We start from the raw sequence: 13,903 nt of genomic DNA, 5'->3' as shown, positions 1-13,903 counted from the left end.
TGGAAACAAGTCCCCAGGACTTATTTGTATCGTCATTTTAGCCTAAATGCTTTATGGGACTAAAGAAGAAGAAGAAAGAAAAAAGAGACTAATAAGTATACAATCGATCAAAAATATATTCAAATATATTTAATGAACAACACTGAACAACAAAAGCAAGACTAACAGTATAGTTTCTGATACATTTGTTGGTAAAGTGGGCCACGTTTTTGTCCTCCAAAGCCGCCTACAGTCACAATAAACCACAAAGCTAGTCCCATTTGTGTTGCTTGGTTAGTAAATCAGTCAGTAAAAGAACGGAGAAAGCCATTAATCTTTTTTGCCAGCTGTTTGCACTCAAATATGAAGCCACTTTTTCCTGGGCAGCTATTCTTCTAGAAGCTACAAATTTGAGTGGCGCATTAATATTGTAGCCAAGTTGAGACTGGTCTTTCTCAGAGCTGCAACCCAAACCAAATGACACTAAAGAGCTATATTAAACGGGTCTAGTGGGAGGCTTAAACTGTTACCAGTAATATGTGTAATAACCACAGCTCTAAACCCCCATTTTCACTGTCCAAGTCTATTATCCCCGGTGATAATCAGAGTAATACTAAAATTGAACGGAGAAGAGTATACAGGTCTACAGTGGTCAATATAAAGAACCAGTGAGAAGAGGGCATCAAACATTAACCCCCCACCCCTCTCTCTCTCTCTCTCTCTCTCTCTCTCTCTCTCTCTCTGTCTCTCTCTCTCTCTCTCTCTCTCTCTCTCTCTCTGTCTCAATAGTGACAGTCAAGCAGCAGAGCTCCACCTTGAAGTGCTTCAGTCAGTCTGTCGTGAATACTGCTCTGTCCCCATGTCCTTTCTCCAGCACAGGCCAGCACCTGGAATGTGACACAGCTAGGCTGATCTTTGCCACAGACAGACAACACCTCTGTGCCAATGACTCTAAAAGTGGACTTTATTTCCTTTTACTTGCCCAGGTCGGCCAGATGAACACACACAAACCAGTCCTTACAGCCAAGGTAAGTCACTCTACAGGCCTTGTATCCATAATGTAATAAAATAAATTAGTGCATTTTCTCACAGTTAATTGTTTGTAAGCTCATTGTGAGTCAACTAACTAGAACTGGAGTTCCGTCCATAGTAAAGCTGTCACGTCCTATGATTCTGGTTCTAGTTGGTTGTACCAGGCATAAAAAATGATTTGAGGTAAATAATCAAACAATTTAACTTTTTCTCCCTTACCTCACAGCACGGAATCAGTGATCTATACCCACCCACCTCGCCAAAAACTGTACTTGCGTAAAAGTATTATTGTTACTTTAAATAACGATTCAGATATAAGTAAAATCCAAAGAGTAAGACTAAGAAAGTATCTACTGAAAAGAAGAATAAGTACTGAGTCACTATATTAAATTATCATAATGTAATTGAAATGTCTAAAATAGAAAATTGGAAGTTGTATTGTCCAATAGAAATAAACCAAAAAATACAAAATAACTATGTGCTAATTCAAATATGGCCTAAACCCTATTATACAAATTAACAAATTAAGGCGAAAAAATCTGTCTACTCAAGGTTCAAGGTTGTTGTAACATCTTGTGTACAGGTACGTAAGAGTAAACTTAGTTTTGCTTCCCTTCAGACAATGAATGCAGCAGCATAGATAATAATAATAATTATAATAATAAAAATAACAATAATGATAAAACTGTAAAAAGGGGGAGGGAGAGAGTCCAAAAAAGAGCACAAAAAAGAGAACAGCATATATGTACACATGTATATATGATCTTGGTATATTGTATACACCAACAGCATTCAAGGTTCAAGGTTTCTTTATTTTGTCTCCCAAGGAAGAAATTTGCCAGTATAGTATGCGCTACAGCAGATTTGGAAGGAACCGTTCAAGTGTAATAGTGTAAAAGTCATAAGAAAAATGTAGCCAAATTTTACCTTTCCTCCTACAAAAAGTAACATTTCTTCTTCACAGAATTGACTTGGATAAAAGTGAAAAGTCAGTTGATTTAAACTTTAAACTTTATTTAGATTTAACGTACAAATACAAGTTATGTTATCTTTGTACTACTATTGAAACAGAAGCCAATTTATAATTTGCCTTTAAAAGCTGCTCACCATTTCCCCCACCCCCCAAGTTATTTAAGGTGAGCAACGCAGTCGTACACTGAAGTATATTACACACAGGTGGTTTTGGCAAGTTGAGAGGAATGGACAGCCAGACAGAGGAGTGATAGCTGCATGTGAAGAGATTTGAACACAGATCACAGACGGTCTGGTCTGTAAAGTGGCAACAGATTTTTCTTAAGAGAAATGCTGGAAATATTTACCCTCTGCCCTTGCTAATGTTTGCCTTTTTTCACATTTCATTTCCACTAAGCTTATAGTTAGGCCTGCAGCTCATTCAACTTAGATTTATTTCACTTTAAACATCACACATCAAGCTTATAGTTGTAAAATGTTGGGTGAAATGTATTATTTTTGTACAAGCCACCCATGAATTGCCTTTTCATCAATAATAATAATAATAATTGTAATAATAATAACAACAACAACAACAATAACAACAACAAATATGGTGTGTGTGTGTGTGTGTGTGTGTGTGTGTGTGTGTGTGTGTGTGTGTGTGTGTGTGTGTGTGTGTGTGTGTGTGTGTGTGTGTGTGTGTGTGTGTGTGTGTGTGTGTGTGTGTGTGTGTATATATATATATATATATATATATATACATGGATGTATTATAGGCTGTTGTGTAATTTGACATGTATGATGTAGCATCAAAGTGTATAAATATAAATATAAAAATATATATATATATATATATTATATTTTTGATAAGCTTTCCTTGTCCGAATACACATTATCTCATAGTGTTGTAAGTTCTCTAATAATAAAGTACAAATAAAGTTAGAACAGAGGACACATAGAGCATAGTGTCAGACAGAAGGTGTGTGCCAGGCTGTCAGGTACTATATCCCCAGAGCTGGATCCCTGAACGAGCCTGGCGGGAAAATTGGGCCAACTGCGGCCAGACCGTTCCAGAGCCCCGCCCTGAATTTCAGAGCCTGATTCAAAAAGGCCCTAAATATAGAGGCACATTAATGAACAGGCACAGTACAGTAGGCAACTACCGGGAGCCCAGAGTCATTAAAAGTCATTTTAAAAGGCCCCATGGGATTTTCTGCCCAGGGTCTCAAAAGGTTCAAGAATTTACTCTGCTAACGACAAAGTAAAATAGTCCGTTTTGCTGTTTTTTCTGCTTGCCACAGTGAGGCACATAAGGTCCTACTGCCTGGTTGTTTAAGACTCCCTCAGCTAATAACCTAGCATATTCTTTTTCTTTCTTTTTTATGCTACATCAATTTTATCATTGCTAAATGCACCGGGTGCTGAAACCTGATGGATGCATTTGTTTCTTCTCGACTCGACTACTACAACAGCCTTTCTCCGGTTCACCCATCTGCTGCCAGACTAGGCCTACTTACAGTACTAAGCCAGTACATACTGTATCACTCCAGTCGTCAAATCCCTCCTTTGGCTCTCTATTCAGGCTTGCTCTGATTCTCTGATTCTGCTCTCCGTATACCTGTCAGATTCCATCATTCCTTATATGCTCTCCTGTTCCCTCCATTCACTAGATGTCACATACCTTTCTGTCCCCAGAATCAATACCATAATCTCTGCATGTGCCCATGATCTGTTTTTATCGTGATATTGTAATATGTTGGAAAGTGATACTATTGAGATGTTTGTGTGATTTAGCATTTTAAATAAATACAGCTTATAAAAAGCAAAGCTTTTGCACGCAGGCGACAGGTGCATATAGGAGAGGAAAAGAACAAACACCTGCACACTGTCTTCAAATGCAGTGAAAAAACTTTAATAGGGAAACAGCAACGTTTCGGCCTATGCGGCCTTCATCAGGCTATATTTATGGATCCATAAAGATAGCCTGATGAAGGCCACAACGTGTTTGTTCTTTTCAAATAAATAAAAGCTTGAAATTGATATGGGGTACAGCCTAGGCCCCACATGATCTGTACAGCCTATCACTGCCAGCCCTACTCCCATCTGCTCCCATCACCATCATGAGGGTAATCTATGCTGATCATTGTCATACATGCAGGCAGCAATATCGTTTTATTCCAGAAAAGCAGAAGTCGATCGTTAGAGAATGTTATGAATGCAGTATGTTATTTTATGATCAAAATAATTACAAACATGTGTTTGAATTAATCACTTACAGACAACAGGGTTGTAAACATCTCCATGGTTAAAGACACACTTTATAGTTTATTTCAGAACAAATGGTCAAGGGACATATTGTATAAACCAAAGTTGAGAACATTTGTTACGATAAAAAGCTGTTACGCTAGTGAAAAGTATGTTTGTGCCCCATTATTCAAAAGACAAAGATCCCTATGTGCCCAACTCCGTTCTGGGATCTTGCCCTTGCACCTTGAGACTGGGAGGTATAGAGGAGTTCCAGAAAAAGAACGTATTTGCACCTACTGTGATATAAATGATATTGAGAATGAGTTCCATTTTCTTTTCTATTGCCCGTTGTATCATGAGCTACGTCAAAAGTTATTTAAAATATAGATCTGATGTGGTTAAGTGATGCAGAGCGACTGAGATGGATTTTCGAACAAAAGATATTTGCATTAGCAGAATATATAGAGAAAGCTTGGGACATACGGACAAAGAAAACTTATATGTGATGTATTTTATTTTATGATAATGCTTATTTCTGTTGTTATCAAATACTTTGTGTAACTTCTGTGTGGGAAGTGAACGTGATATTGTTTATTTATGTTGTTGGTGTCTTATAATCCCGTAAGGGATGGGTCTTAACAACAAGACACGAAAATAAAAATGCATTCATACAGACCATTTAAGCATCTCCTTATAAACAATGTTGTCAGTTGGTTCCCTCCTCATCACCTACCACTGTAAAAATGTTCACACTGGTGGTTCTCGTTACGCTGGAGAAAGCACATTAGATCAGAGCTGAGCTGCCCATGAGTGAACACGGGCTGAGGCAATTCATTATTTTGCCCCTGACTGTTGTTGACGGAGCTGGTGATTGAGAAAGACAGCGTGACACAATATTCACACTCTGCTAGTGTCTGGCTGTAAAGGTCCTGCATGCAGGCTGGCAGCTCAGTATACTGGTGATATACTGTGCTGTTTTAACCACTCTCTGTAGTCTTTGGCTCGTGGTCACGAGTGGAGCATCTTCCATACAAAGCAGTGACACATTGTGTCGCTACTCACTTTCCACTGCATGTGAAGTTTTGTTCTCCCTGCAGCTCCCTGCAGATGGGGCATGTGTGCAGTACAATGCTGACAGTTTACCACGGACAACTCATGCTCAGACACGCACACACAAACAGTGTCTTTTCAATTATAGGAGTGAGATGGAATGGGATATGGGATGACATGAATTGCTACGGTCATAGACAGGTCACTGACCATCATTTGCACTACTAACAGTTTGCAACGGAACGCAATAAACCACTGCCATGTGCAAACTTAGCATGCTGATTGAGTGCATGTGACTTTGAATCAGGGTTCATCGTCATGCCGGCTTGTGGTGGACAACTCTGAACATTTCGGCTCCATTTGTGCACACTCAGAGTTATGGGGGTCCTTGAAAATAAGAAGTTTGAGAACCACTGTACTGGCAGACCCCAAATGTGCCATATAGTGTCTTAGATAGTAAATCAGTATCATATATTCTGAAGAAAACCTGGAGACTCACATCAATGGGTCTCATGATCAAAATAAGAACGTTATAATGTTATGTGAAAACTAAATCTAATATTTGCCACAGACAACAAGTCTTGCCACAGATTTGTCTGGACATATTGATGACTCCTTCTTTGAATGAATGCACAGTCTATTTCCTTTCTATTTCCATAGCAAATTATCAGTGTTACATGTATAATTATTTTCTCGAGGCAATCAACCAAGGGTTTATTTTTTTATGATGTCTTCTCAGATTGCATAAGAATAGACCGGCAGTTGTATATGTACATGGCGCTGGCATGCATTTGTGTAGCAGAGGAAGGGGGAGTCCCTTAGAGGTCTCAGACCAGGGCCCCTGGACTCAGGATCCGACCCTGGGTGTTCCCGAAATACTCTTGCTTTACATTGCTTATACATCCACAACAAAGCCCACATTTGGTCATTAGTCATTAGTTCACATCATTAGGCTACACACGCATATACTGTACGTGCAAGTCAACATATTATTGTCCATTAAATATGTGTTTATGTGGCAAATCTGTATTTTAAGGACAGGGCTTTTGTGCCGGGATTTGCAAAGTTAACTTATACAGTGCCACTTTGTGGACAGCAGGTGTTGAAGGCGTCATTGGCAACGAGGGTCGAGGGCCATATGGGAAAGGCGTCAAAAGGCATCCTGTGGTATTGAATATGTTTATGACATCTGGTTCCACATTTGGCAAGGCTATAGTCGACAGTAGATGGCTGGTGAGCAAAAATTGATACATCTCTTAAAAAACAAGACTAAATCATCAAGGTTCAAGGTTCAAGGTTTCTTTATTTTGTCTCCCAAGGGAGAAATCGGTATCGGACACCAAGGACCCGCCTGCACAGTTGCTGCGTAGCTCTTGTGCCCATGTCGCCGCATATATCTAACAGTTTATCACACGGCAGAGTAAATGCAGCAACCAGCCAGCCAGCCAGCCTGCCAGCCAGCCAGTGAGCCAGCCAGTCAGTCAGTCAGTCAGTCAGTTAGTCAGTCAGTCAGAGTTTGTGGCTTGGGCACCTATCCATTTTCTGCTGTGATGGATTGTTTGCTTTGAGCTATTACTGGAGAGGAAAGTGGATGTGAAAAATGATTCCATTTGAAAGTGAGTGTGCATATCTCAAAAGTGAAGGGCCCAAGGTAACTTTATTCTGGCCACAGGTTTTGTCCAATGTGTTCCAGTGGGGCTGTAACAAAACAACAAAGAATTGCATTATCTTTTGTACCCATTTCCCAATATGGAAAGCAACAAATCTTACGTTATAACGGAATACATGATTTCCCTGAGCTCAGTGGACAAAGATGGATTACATTACTTGAACTGATTAAAATGCAGGACTCCAGGTACAAACTCCCAGGCAGAAAAAGTGCACTGCCGTATCTTCGGAAACTGTGGAAAGCTGGAAATTGATATGCATATATATACTAGAATTTCGCGGCCGCTTTGCGGCCGCTCATCCCAGAGTTACTTTGCCGCGCACTATGGGAAGAAGGAAATTGCGGGAGTTGACTCCACATGTAGTAACGGATGGGTTATTAGTTATTATTATGTCCTTTGTGTCCTATTGTGTCCTTATTAGTGTAGTGTAGTGTAGTCAACACGTTATGGCTCATACACACTGCCCGGTATTTGCTCCGATTATGCTGTCGGGGAGCATTGTTGGCGCTGGCCGAGATCGTGATCTACCTTTTGGGCACCGCTTAACTAACCTTTTTTGTCCCAGGGCACACTTTTCATAGCCTAAAAATCTGGGGGCACACCTAGATATACGGTTTGTGTACACTGTATATATACCGGTGTGTATATATAGTAAATATATATATTATATATTATATATAATATATATATATATAAATATATATATATATAGAATATTAGTGGTCCATGACATGAAAATGTTTGAGAACCACTGCTCTAAAACAACATTGGACAATGATGTTTGACAGTTTCTGACTTGATCTGGCCTGTTAGCCTCGATACCCAGGCTTTCATTTCGTCTGCGCGAAAGATGAAAGCCTGGAAAAAGCCGTGGGCTGAACCAGTCTAAAAGTGGGAGTCAACCCTTCCGGGTGGGCGTCGCTCTAAATGATGTGACGTAGCGCTGCACTAGGGGGGAGAGGAGGGGCCGGGGGTGACGGACAGATCGATGAGATCCAATCAGGGTGCGCGCATTTCTGAGGCGCGACCCGCCCCTCTAGACCAGAAATGTCTCTGCTTAGGTCAGGCTACTGGCCTGTTAACATTTTCATAGACCTGGTTGCTTGTTTCCCTCTCAGTCAATGTGGCAACCCTGGTCAATGCCGTGTTGACTGTTGTGGTCCTGTATGATGTGATTTAGCTTAGCACACAACAGCTAGGAGGATGCAGCAGGCTGATGCCGTCATGTTTAACAGTATTTTGCGCAATTTATGTCCCCGAATTTATGGATATGGACTTATGGCTCCATCGCTGCCTCTTTCTTTAGTAGAAGTAGAAATTTAACGTGTTGCTGACTGTTTACCTCCCTCTCACACGTGCGCGCGCGCACACACACACACACACACACACACACACACACACACACACACACACACACAGCTGACGTCCTCTCCCACCGACGTCAGCTGTTCATTTATCTCCTTATTCATACACGCTTTGAGCTGAGAGAAGCTATAAAGCGCCTTTTAAATATGACAATGCTGTATGGTTTGACAGCTTAAATCCGCGCGGCAGTGTTGTGTGTGTGTGGGACACGGGGTAGTGTTGTGTGTGTGTGTGTGTGTGTGTGATTTAGAAGGAATAAGCGAAATGGTGAGGCGACCTTCCGTGAGGTAAGGTTTCTCTGCGGAGACGGAGGGAGATCCATAGGGGAGATCACATTACAGCAGCCAAAGAGGGAGGGGGGGGGGGGCTAATGGGGGGCACATCTTTCATGGGCACATCTTTTCATTGGCTAGAGGGCACATCTTTTGCGCAACGTGACAACTTTACAACTATTAAATTAGATATATGAAACATCAGAAGATTTCAGAAAAAAAAAACTAAGAATGTATCAATGTAACGATTACTATCAAATACTAAATAATCAAACGAATTCCATGACAAATAAAATAGTTTAGGTCTCGGACATCTAATTTCTCTTTTGGGTCTCCAGCTATAATGCTTGGGAACCACTGAGCGGTTTAACTAATGAACCACCTGGTTTCTTCCAGGCTTCAGTTATCAGGATAATCATGAGTCATGGCAGCAATGGCACTAATGGCTTATGGCAGCATTATCAAATTATACTGTACATTCATATCTACAGACTTAGTTAGTTAGTTAGTTACATACAGTATGCATATTATGTACATGCAGTGTGTGTGTGTGTGTGTGTGTGTGTGTGTGTGTGTGTGTGTGTGTGTGTGTGTGTGTGTGTGTGTGTGTGTGTGTGTGTGTGTGTGATGCCGCTGAATGAAAGGGTATATTACCGGTAGATACCATACGTTTTATACTTCACTCTACTCCTTTTCGAATATGTAGAATTAGTATTGTTTGTTGTTGCCTGTGAGGCTTGTTTTTGTTTTGTCTTCTTCACATTGCATTTTCTTTGTTGAATTTGTCTAATTTTAAAATGTAAAAAAAAAGAGAAAGCCATTCAGTCATTCAATACACATATATACTGTACATAGCCTATGCATGTACTGTATATTTTGTTCATAAACCTAGTTGTCTAATGGAAAAGTTGTCCCAGAGTCTTCTGGTCTGGGCATTGAGGCTGTGGTACAATAATTTGCCAGACAGTAGCAGCTGAAACGGTCCATGGTTGGGGTGACTGGTGCAACATACTGTAAAAGGCTTTTAATTATAGGCTGAATAGATAAATTTAGACAAGAAAAATCAGATTGTTTTTTCCTATATTATTATTTAATCATCATGCTGACCATAAATTGCCTTTTGGCTCAAAAACACTTACAAATCATTTGATTTATAAAGACAATACTGCTAGTATCCTCCAATATTCTGTCCCTCTCTGTGCTGAAATATCTTGGCTCTGTGTGAACCAATTGCAATAGCTGTGGCCTACTTCCTCTGACTGACAAGGAATTAAGAAGAATTTAATATTGAGGGCGTTGAGGGCAATGACTATTTTGAAAACCAATCCCATTTTTTATTGTTTGACCCAGCTGTCTTCTACCCTGAGCCATTCTAGGCTAGCAAAATGGGTGGGGAAAAGGTGGGTCATGTGCCCCAGGCCGAGAATCAGTTTGTTTTGGGAACTTTGAAGCTACTGTAGTATTTATAGGCCAGTCAATAGTCAAAGACGCAAAATAAATAGTAATCGTTCAATGTTTTTTATGATCCGTAGGGTCATCCAAATAACATATGATTATTTATATACATTTTAGATCATGGTAAATTCAAGGATTGAACGTTAAAACCTATATAAGGTAAAAATGTCTAATTTGAATTACGCTTTAAGTAGCATGTGACATGTCAAACTAGTTTTGCATAAAAAACACTCCTTTGGCTAAAAACGGCCATAGCCGCCTTCAAAAATGTGATGAGGTCATCACATTTGGGTGGCTATGGGCACCCACCTATTAGCCCAAGGAGTGTTTTTTGTGCAAAACTAATGCTTGGAATGGGTTTAGAATCATGAATCATGAACCATGATCCACAATTTTTCAATACAACAATTTTTAATATGTTATTTGGATGACCCTAAAGATTACAAAACACCATGAACGATTACTATTGCAATTTATTTTGGGTCACGCCCATTTTTAGCTTAGCTTGACTGGCCTATTATTGAGATGTTGGAGTACCAGGAGGTGCAAGCATATTCAAAGTTGCATTGGATGGTTTACTTTTTTGATCACCGTTGTTGCCATGCTTTCACCTGTCATTTTTTGTCAATAATACAGGCCAAATAGGTAGTCTCTTCTTTGCTAAAAAATTACTGTGTCATCAACTCTGACCTTGAAATCATTTATATGGACCCAAAAAGAATGGATTCTGTTTTACCAAGGTGTAGTGGCAGTTTGTTATCGGTAAGCCAAGTACGGATTTTGGTCCTAAACCTGCAATTTGTCCTTTCCAGAGATCAGCATCAGTGAACAGAAACAATTTGCAGTTACAGGCAGCATTCATGTCGTTAATGTACTGTATAGAAGGAACAGTAACGGCCCTATTATGCTTCATTGAGAAACCCCGCAGCTCACTGGGAGGGACGAGGACCGTTGATGTCAACCACTTGTTCTCTTCTCCCAACAGAGGGTCGCAATTGTGGTGAAAAAACTGTTAAAACAGTTCGCCACAACCAATTTGGCAGTAATGAGCGAGCCACTTGAAATAATGCAGATGTTTGTAGTTTTAGTTTGGAATTTGTTCTTGCAGCCAAAATTGTTTTAGTTTTAGTGGCAGTTTTTGTGGGTGGCTTTTGTTTCCCTCAATGTTCTCATTAAGACATTCTTTTTGGCAACTGTGATCATTTTGTTACATTACGTATGTTTCTGCACGTTTCAATTAGTTGCTCATTTTTGTTTTTATTGTACTCAGAGTAACATTCATTTCTGAGTTTGATGGCATTAAGAATTTCTCCATTCATGACAATAGTCACACCCGGGGTCACATGTGACATGCAGGGGCCACACGTTGCCCCCCGGGGCCCCAGGCACACTGTTGCTCTGATCCACACCCTACTTGGCACAAACATTGTTCAGGATTCTGCCATGAGAATAGCCACACCAAAAAAACTAAATTGGGCACATATGGGGCACTACAGCAGCCGTGTTTAACGCCATAATTGGTGACCATTGGTCTGATCAGCGCAATATAGGACTGGATTTGAAGGCTGCATAACGAACTGAAAATCGATGTAGGCTATATCAATGATTTCTCTTTTTTTTTTTTTTTTTTTTGATTACGTCTTTTATTGGTTTTTTGAAGGGACAGACAGTAGGCTGACAGGAAACAGGAGAGATGGGGGAAGACATGCAGTAAAGGCCGTGTCGGGCTCGGGAGTCAAACCCGCGGCACACTGCGACTGGATTACCAGTCGGGTGCCCAGATGGTCACGCCACCGCCTGGGCAATGATTTATCTTTTGACCTGTTTCTTCCCGGTTCTTTTGTTTTTCTCTCCTTGCTCTCCCTGAGCTCCCTCTCTCTGCCCCCTCCTCGCGGTGTCCATGCAGAGCTGAAGTTGAGTACCGTATGGATATAGTTTATTGATTACAATATTATTTTGACAGACTATATTTTAGACTGAGCAATTACATGCATGTCCTTTTCCGTACATAAAATGTAGAGATGATTTACAAACAAGCTGCCAGAGACGAACATAGTATCTGTTCTTCTCTTGCCGGACTCAGCTGCTGCTTTGATCCGCTTCAGAGCACTCGCTAATTGACTCGGACACAACCATTTTGCGTCCAATTTCAACATTACATTTCTGAACTGTGATATTGTGATGCCAGTTTGGCACAAAACAAACTTGAATGCAAGACCACATGCACAGTCAGCCTGCTCCCAATTCTTTAACTGTTTTTGCAAATTTCACTTTCAGTCTATGGCAGTGCTTGGTCGGTTACTGCTTAGCAAAAAAGTTTATCTGAAAAGTAACTGGTGTCATGTGACAGAGCTTAGCATTTTGTTTGTGGTGTTGCACACTGCTGGCATACAAGCTGTTTATGGTTTCATATGCATTCCTCTGGGAACTGTAGTGGTCTGGAAATAGATTAGATCTCCTTCCATCCAGTCCTGAATATGTTCCAATACAAACCAAAGTTCCTGTCCTCTTCCAATTATTCCAAACAACTTCACACTTATTGCATGTTGCTCATTGTAAATGCTGCTGCATTGACTCTTACCTAAGTTTAAATGATTCATTTGTGACATTTTTTATTAACTTAACTATCTTTGGTTTTTGTTTGTTTGCTATTTTATAGCCTGTGCTGTTGCAACTACAATGGAAAGTGTTGTTGTAATCAAGCACAATTGTCTTTTTGGAGACACTTGACTGAGTAGTTACTTGACTGAGTTACTTGCTTGGTTGCATGCCATGGCCCGCACCGAAAATAGCCAATCTATAATCTCACAATGCATTGTGTTCTTGTAAAACTGCTAATTTCAGTGCACCAATGAACAACTGAATGTAAATCAGGCATAAAAGCTGGGTTGCAGCTGCAGTGCTTAAAGGAGAATTCCATGCTACATAGAAGGTTTTCTTACCTTTATTTGTAGTTGTTACGTCCCCACCAAAGAGGTCCAGGTGTTATTTTGTGCAAAAGCGCATTATTGGCTATTTCCCCTACCATAAGCCCTCAATGAATTGAATTGAATTTTAATCCTACAATAAATGCGCCACGTCTCTGTCTGTCTGTCTGTGTGCGTGTGTGTGTACGGTTGTAATTAAAAGTTTATCTGAAAAGTAACTGGTGTCATGTGACAGAGCTTAGCATTTTGTTTGTGGTGTTGCACACTGCTGGCATACAAGCTGTTTATGGTTTCATATGAATTCCTCTGGGAACTGTAGTGGTCTGGAAATAGATTAGATCTCCTTCCATCCAGTCCTGAATATGTTCCAATACAAACCAAAGTTCCTGTCCTCTTCCAATTATTCCAAACAACTTCACACTTATTGCATGTTGCTCATTGTAAATGCTGCTGCATTGACTCTTACCTAAGTTTAAATTATTCATTTGTGACATTTCTTATTAACTTAACTATCTTTGGTTTTTGTTTGTTTGTTATTTTATAGCCTGTGCTGTTGCAACTACAATGGAAAGTGTTGTTGTAATCAAGCACAATTGTCTTTTTGGAGACACTTGACTGAGTAGTTACTTGACTGAGTTACTTGCTTGGTTGCATGCCATGGCCCGCACCGAAAATAGCCAATCTATAATCTCACAATGCATTGTGTTCTTGTAAAACTGCTAATTTCAGTGCACCAAAGAAAAAGTGCCCTTCTGGGCACAGGTCTCCACCAGGATTTCTTCCTCAGCCTAGTGGGAATATGCGTGCACAGTTTCATCGCAATCGGACGCTGCGTTGAGGAGTTGTGGCGATTTGTACAAAGTGGGCTACTCCTGAAAACTGTAGGAGCCAATCGTGGCCAATCAGGATGGAATATGAGAAATCAAACAAACCTGTCTTGATCACATGACTA

At 40.3% G+C, this 13,903-nt stretch overlaps 1 protein-coding gene across 1 annotated transcript in view; it reads left to right on the top strand.

The window, feature by feature from the left end:
• The first annotated feature begins 823 nt into the window (after nt 1-823).
• Nucleotides 824-13,903, top strand: part of csf1a (colony stimulating factor 1a (macrophage)) — a 37,583-nt gene continuing 24,503 nt past the window's right edge. The window contains exon 1 of the mRNA XM_083770411.1: nt 824-1,007. Within this exon, the coding sequence (XP_083626537.1) occupies nt 975-1,007 (33 nt within the window). The 5' untranslated portion in view covers nt 824-974. The remainder of the gene's footprint in view (nt 1,008-13,903) is intronic.

Source organism: Protomyctophum parallelum (assembly GCF_964188405.1).
Source record: "Protomyctophum parallelum genome assembly, chromosome: 8".
Classification (NCBI taxonomy): domain Eukaryota; kingdom Metazoa; phylum Chordata; class Actinopteri; order Myctophiformes; family Myctophidae; genus Protomyctophum; species Protomyctophum parallelum.
The sequence above is the reverse complement of the archived record's forward strand: the minus strand, read 5'-3'. Positions and strand labels throughout refer to the sequence as shown.